At 47.9% G+C, this 7162-nt stretch overlaps 1 protein-coding gene across 4 annotated transcripts in view; it reads right to left on the bottom strand.

Annotated features, from left to right (window-relative positions):
* The window catches only part of Pdgfra (platelet derived growth factor receptor alpha), a 71085-nt gene that overhangs the window by 44386 nt on the left and 19537 nt on the right, over window positions 1–7162 (bottom strand). For all 4 annotated transcript variants that reach the window (XR_002820310.1, XM_023711074.1, XM_004627512.2 and 1 more), the window contains 5 exons: window positions 6931–7102; window positions 6656–6845; window positions 2847–2962; window positions 1972–2098; window positions 589–782 (listed from right to left, as the gene is read on the bottom strand). Coding sequence is in view for 3 of the 4 variants with exons in the window: in XM_023711074.1 (XP_023566842.1) it covers window positions 589–782; window positions 1972–2098; window positions 2847–2962; window positions 6656–6845; window positions 6931–7102 (799 nt within the window). In the remaining variant the exon portion in view is untranslated. The remainder of the gene's footprint in view (window positions 1–588; window positions 783–1971; window positions 2099–2846; window positions 2963–6655; window positions 6846–6930; window positions 7103–7162) is intronic.

Here is a 7162-nt window from a genome sequence, read left to right as displayed (position 1 = left end):
AAGGAAGGAAGGAAGGAAGGAAGGAAGGAAGGAAGGAAGGAAGGAAGGAAGGCAGGCAGGCAGGCAGGCAGGCAGGCAGGCAGGCAGGCAAGCAGCACCTGGGCTGACCAGATAGCTCAGCAGATTAAAGCGAATGCAAGCAGGCACAGGGGTCGCAGGTTCGATCCCTGGACCTGCCATGCCGACCTCACCCCTGGGGTGCACTGAGATAGCAATTGAGACTGTAATCCCAGATCTTGGGAGGCTGTAAATAGGAGAATCACTACAAGTCTGATCTAGTAGTGAGATCCTGAACACCCATAGACCCCTCCCTAAAACAAAATAAATAAATAAAATAAAGGCCCTGATACCCATGAAAGGTCTTTTTTTTTTTTTTTTTTTTTTTTTTTTCGTGGAACCGGGGATTGAACTCAGACCCTTGCGCTTGCTAGGGAAGCGCTTATTCCACTGAGCCATGTCCCTGGCCCCCAGGAAAGGTCTTTTAGCACTTTCATAGGTGAATGTCTGCCTTCGTTCCTACACCACCCCTTTGGGCTCTACCCCATCCAAGGCAGATGGGGCTGCAGCCCTGAGTAATGAGTGACTTACTGGGAACAACCAGCTTCAGCTCCCGGTTGCCAGACCCAAGCAGATTCCTGGCCACGCACCGAACTGCAAGGGTCTCCTCCACTTTGGCGAATGTCACTCGGCCCTCCACGATGCTTTTGCCCTGGGGATGCGTCTCCATGATGATATTTGAGACATTGTTGGTCAAAACTGTCCATGAAGTTTCATTATTACATCTAGAGAGAAAAAGGACCCAAAGGTGGTTCTAATGGAGAGTCACACAGTGACCAGAGCAGAGTCTTTGCACCTCTGATCTTGCCTCTGCCCGGGGTGGGCACAGCAGGCTGTGTGTGTTAGCAGCAGAACGCATTCACACTCGGGTGGAAATGATGTGTCCAAGGATAACTGAAAGTTGACTGGGCAGGAGGCAGACTTAACACATTCAATACAGTATTCTACAGATCACAAAGCTTGAGCCCATGAGCAAATTAATAGGTTTAACATCAAGCGTAAAAAAAAAAAAAAAAAGACACAAAAGGGGCCAGGTAGATAACTCAGTAGAATAAGCGCTTGCCTGGAGTTCAATCCCCAGTTCCAGGAAAAAAAAAAAAAAAAATCAAGTGTATTTAACAATCCTTTCAAACAGGCTTCACTGCCCATTCACACCACACACACTGGAAGAGCCTGACGGCATCACTAAGGCTGGGTAACCCTCAGAACTGAGCATTAAGACCTGCATTTGTGGTACAGCCAGCATGCAAGTCCCCCCTAGCCTCCAGAAGTGGGAGCTGGGAGTCTCACCTTGGGGGAGAGTGAGGCATGTGAACACAGCCCCTGGCCACAGGTAAAAGGGTGAGAAAGTAGTTCACATATCCACTAAGAGGGAGGAGGCCAGGCACAGCGGTACACACCTGTGGTCCCAGGTTGAAGCCCAGCCTGCACAACTTATCAGGCCATGTCTCAAAATAAAAAAGGGGTGAGGATGTGGCTCAGTACAAAGGACCTGGGTTCAGTCCGCAGTACTCCCCACCAAGGAAGGCTGAGGAGTGGGGGGAGGGGAAGGGGTAGTAAACACCCACCAAACAGTCATGAGGGCAGGAAAGGAGAAAGCCGTCACCTGGCTGCTATTTCATTTGTGTTTACACACTGGTGTAGCCAGGAAAGCTCACTGAGGAAGAACTGTAAAGCAAAAATATGAGCCCGGGTAGTACAAATCTTCCTAGGACTGTGCTTCTCAAGAGGCATTGTTTTTCATATTAGAGACACTCTGAGGATCTAACAGAAGCATTCTGCTGATAGTCCAAGGACAAAGAAGAACCACAAATGCAAAACAGAACCAGCCAGAGCAAGAAAATGTACCTGAGGTCCTTCCTGTGGAAGCAAAAACACTGAGCACAAAGCAATAAGGAATACAGGTCTCCATACCGCTTAATGTCCCTGCAGATCATCCACTCGATGTCAGGCAGGGGGAGGCCTTCCGCCGTGCACCTCACAGTCTGTACCCTCCCAGAGCCATGGTGGTCATCAACCAGGTCCAGAATGGATGAGGGAACTGCAGGAGGTGGGAGGTGGGAGAAGCCAGCACTGAAAACATTCATGTCCCAGAACCATGGGGGCTTCCAAATTTGGCTCATGAGCTTGGAAGCCATCCACATGTCCCTAGAGCCACATAAAAGGGTGCAGAACCCAGCTGCCCAAATCACCCTCCACCTTGGACATGGCCACTGTTCAGAGCACATGCAGTGGCAGTGTGGGGGAATTTGTGCTTGTGATGCCCTGCATCTAGTACGAGAATGTGCAAAGTGTCTGTGGTCATTTGGCTCGAAAGCAAAGGCATTTCTTCAAGCTATCTTAGGGCTCTAAGTTCCATTAATGGATTCAGTAGAAACATAACTTAAAGAAGCATTTACCCAAGTGCATGTGTGGGAGTTTATTACATTTTAAAGAACTTTTAAAGTCTGTGGTCAATATGGTTAATGCCTACATCACAAATCTACTGTGGGCATCCAAAGAGACCACCTAGGAATGCACCTGGCACAGGGAGGCACTTGATGAGCAGAGGCTGAACCCACATCCCCATCAGCTTTGACAGAGACCACCATGCAGAGCCTACCAGGGGAATGATGCAAAATTTCCCAGAAGAAGGGAGCAGTAAGTGTCCTAAGTGTGACAAAGCTACCCATACATGTGACATCTCTGGTCCCTGCTTCCTTCCCCAGCCTGCCCTCTGAGATCAGCACCACACTTCTCAGGAGACAGCCTCTCTCAGAGCCTGCTCTGTCTCTCTTGCTTTGCCTTACCTTGAGTTAGCAGCTCAAATGTGTAGCTCTTCACATCATCTTCATTTTGAACTACAATAGTGTAATGGCCACTGTCTTCTTCCTTCGCACGGATCAGCTTCAATTTGCTTCGATACCTTAAAAGAAATAGGCTTTGTTTCAACCAGCAGTAGTTTGTTCACATTAAGAGTTGTTTAAGCAATTACCATTTTCAAATCTGTGTCATCTCTTTTCTAGCATTCTCGACAGTTTCCACATGTTAAATGCCTAAATCAGAGACACAATGCTCAAAGCGGGGTGTGGTGGTGCACACCTGCAGTTCCAGCAGTCAGGAGGCTGAGACAGGATGACTGCTGGGATTTAAATGCCAACCTGGGCTACATTGTGGGTTCAAGCCCAGCCTGGACTGCACAGTGAGGCCCTATCTCCAAACAACCCACAAAAATGAAACCAAATTCTTGATTTTTACCCTCTAAACACACACACACACACACACACACACACACACACACACACACCAAATATCATTTGGATGATTTAGCCAAACCGTGGAACACTTTGAGAACAGGACAAACATGCTGTCCACCCGCTGATATGGGCAGCAGCCCAGGATGCAGCGCTCGTGCTCATCAACATTTGCTTCGAGGAACTCTGGAAGGTTTCATACGAACCTAACAAAACTAACTCATGAAGTGGGGGCTACCTGCACAGATGCAGAGAGCAGGAGCATGTGGCTTATTGCAACACCACCTCTGCACACTTGCTCTGGAAGCATGGGGTTCTATTATCCACTCAAAAAGAAAGTTAGAACAAATAACCTCTTCACACTTTTCCAAAAGAAAGCTTCCCCCAAAAGATGTGTGTATACTGTGCATGCTACTTGGCATTGCGCAAGTATATAGTATTTTCCCATTTGACTCTTCTATAAGGCATCACAGTTAACCAGGCATAGTAGTATATAGCCTGTTATCCTAGCATGCAGGAGGCTGAGGCAGGCCACCCCAGGCTACACCGCAAGGTTTATCTAGACACCACCAAGATCACAATACACAAAGGCAGCGAGAATGGTAAAGATAAGCAAGCGCCAAAGTTCAAAGAACTTGGACATGACTGAAATTCTCCAGGTCCTTGACTTCCCTCTATAAGAAGTTGTAACCACACTCAGCACAGTTAGGCTTGGAGTCTGTGGAATGAGATTATAGGTGGGAAAGCACAATACAGGCTCCAAAGCACTCGGCAAATGCTGCAGGGGCTCGGCCTGTGGAAGGACAAGCAGACTGGGTGGGTCTTTCCTGTCACATCCATGGCTTCGCTTCAGCAGTGGGTCCCTTACAGCCCCTTAGAAACAGCAACTGCTGATGCCCCAAGAGCCTCTGCCACTCACTGTCCATACTTGTTCAACCAAAACAGCAGTGGGTCCCTGACGTCAAGCTCCATGAAACCGGACACGCGTTCACCACACTCATCCTTCCTCATGGCCCATGACTATTAAGAGCTAACAGAAATGTACATATGCTACGGGATCCTTGGATCACGATAACAGGCACCTTTCCAGAGCCACCAGCAGCAAGTAAGACACATCACTGCCATGGACTATGGCCTGGAAAACACGCTCAGTCTCATCTAGGGTGTCAGCTGGGCCAGGATCACCCTGCTCCACTTTGGCTTCACAGTGCTGGAAAAATGTTCCTGGCTGACAAGCTGCCCATGTCAGCAGAAGTCCCAGGGCTGGGAGCCGAGTCCCCTCATCCTGGTCCCGTCAGCGCTCTGCAGAGGTCTTAAGGTCCCACAGTGACGCAGCAGTGCACACTCAATCTGCACACGGATGAATGCCCAGCACCACAAAAAAGAAAAAAAAAAAGTTGGTCTAATTCATTTTCCCAGATGCTGCTTTCCAGCTGCACATGCAATGTAATTCAGAAAAAAGAATGAAAAACTTGGAGCTCAGTGAAAGGATGAAGCTTCTGCTCTCTTCCTGACTGCAGCTTAAAATATGGAACTGACTCTCAACTTTTAACGCCATCTTCTCAGGAACCTCTGCGCCATGAGAGCCAAGTGGAGGAAGAAGCAAATGTGTAGACTGAAGCATAAAAGAAGAAAGATGAGACAGAGGTCCAAGTACAATAGCTCGTACACCCCTGGAGGCCAACAGAGCAGAAATAAAGAATACTGGAGGCTGACAACACTGGTGCAAGTTTTGGACTGCATGCTGTCTAGAATGTCTCAATGGATTAGAACTTCATTGCCATCTGATCGCCAACACCACCTCAGAGGGAGATCCACCTAGTTCCAACTAAGCAGTCTCCTGTTTTTTATTTGCCCCGGACCTGTGGCATTCTGGACTACTTCTGTTCTCGCTTTTGGCTGAGTGTAAAGTGTGTACAACAAATCATCTCTTCTGTGTTAAAATAAAATACAGAACTGAGCTGTGTCCTCCCAGAATGACTGCACCCAAGGGCATCTGAATGCATTAACTGGGCCTCTGCCTCCTGGGTCCGAATCCAGCTTGAAACTACAACAGAGGATGAGGTTGGGCCTCCCTGCAAGAGGCCCTCGGTTTGATCCTCAGCAACACACACACACACACACACACACACACACACACACACACTGCAAGACACCTCAAGATACCTTCTCACTCAATCCCTTGCTTGGAAAAAAGTTCCTGGTTGACAAGCTGCCCATGTCAGCAGAAGCCTGGGGCCAGGAGCCCACTCCTCTCATCCTGGGCCCTCAGCACTCTGCAGAGGTCTGCAGAGGTTAATAATGATGCAATACTAATCCTCTAGTACAGGCCAGGACCTTGAGGCTGAGGGGTTCATCCAAAGCTCCACACCAAGACACACAAGATAGCCATCTTCCACTCTCCTGAAGGAGCAGAGACCCAAGTCAGGTGTGTGCCTGCAATCCCAGCACTCTGCAGGGCTGAGGCAGGAAGACTGCACATTCCAGCCCAACCTGGGCAACTTGAAGATTTACAGAGATCCTTTCTCAAAATTTAAGAAAAAAAAAAATTATAAAAAACCCTAGGGGCCGGGGAGATGGCTCAGTGGAATATGCACTTCCCTGGCAAACACAAGGGTCTGAGTTCAATCCCCGGTTCCACAAAAAAAAAAATTATAAAAATTTAAGAAAAAAAATACAGGATGGGGATCCAAATGACTCCCCATCAATCTCACCCCTGACCAAATACAGCCAGGCTCTACTTCTGTTTCCTATAGAATCACTGACTGGGACAAATGTGGTCCAAATCTAACCAGTGACGCTTGATTCATGAGTTGATACAACATTGTCTCACCAGTGGAACCACCAGAAATATCTACTTTCAAATATTGAGTCCAAGTGAGTCCAATTTCATCTTTCCTCCACCCTTGGGTAGATCCAGAAACCCGGCTTTCATGGGGGGACAGGGATTATTTTTTCTTCCTTATCATTGAGTATTTAACAGCACCCCATGAACCCACTGCAAGGTTACAATTTGAGATACTAGATTTTCCAGTACCTCACAACTCAGATCATCTGCTAGTTGGGCTTGAGCTTGGGTTGAATGACAGGCACTCCATTGTTTTAGGGATACCTACATTCAGAAGGCATACGTGAGCCAGACCCAGTGACACACACCTGTAACCTCAGCACTTGGGAGGCTAAAGCAGGAGGATGGCTAGTTTGAGGCCAGCCTGGGCTACACAGCAAGCTCACGTCTGGCCTGGGCTACATAGAGAAAGACTGAATGAATGAATAGATAGATAGATAGATAGATAGATAGATAGATAGATAGATAGATAGATAAAAGGAAGCAGGAAAACATACTTGGAAAGCACGTTTGCTACCTTATTTCCCGAATCTTTTCCACGTCAGTGGTAATCTCAGTGAGATTTTCAATCAGTGTCAAGTTGTCCTTCAGCCAGGAGATCCGGGGAGGTGGGTAGGCCTGTATGTCCACCACGAAATGTCTGACCTCATGAAGGTTGACAGATTCCATGTGGCCAAAGGTGGGCTTGATCTCCACGAACCCTTTCTCTGCAAGGGGAAGAGTTACACAGTGATTATCACCTCCAGACACCCAGCAGCTTGGCAGACTGACACTCCAAAGGGCAGGATGTACCGTGCACAGAAATGGTGACTTTCTTCATTTCTTTGACATCCTCGGTGGCATGACGAGCAACACATTCGTAGTCTCCACTGTCTTTCACTGAGGCCTCAGGGACTGTCAAAGTGTACACCAACTTGAAGTTTGGAAATTTGATTTCCTGAAGGTTCAGGGTGCCTTTGTTTTTCTACAGCAGAGGGGAAGGAAACTGGGTTTTAAAAATGTAGCTGCTGAGCTGGGGAGATGG

This window comes from Octodon degus, unplaced genomic scaffold, assembly GCF_000260255.1.
Source record: "Octodon degus isolate 3935 unplaced genomic scaffold, OctDeg1.0 scaffold00019, whole genome shotgun sequence".
In the NCBI taxonomy this organism is placed as follows: Eukaryota; Metazoa; Chordata; class Mammalia; order Rodentia; family Octodontidae; genus Octodon; species Octodon degus.
Note: the sequence above shows the minus strand (reverse complement) of the source record. Positions and strands in the feature narration are given on the sequence as shown.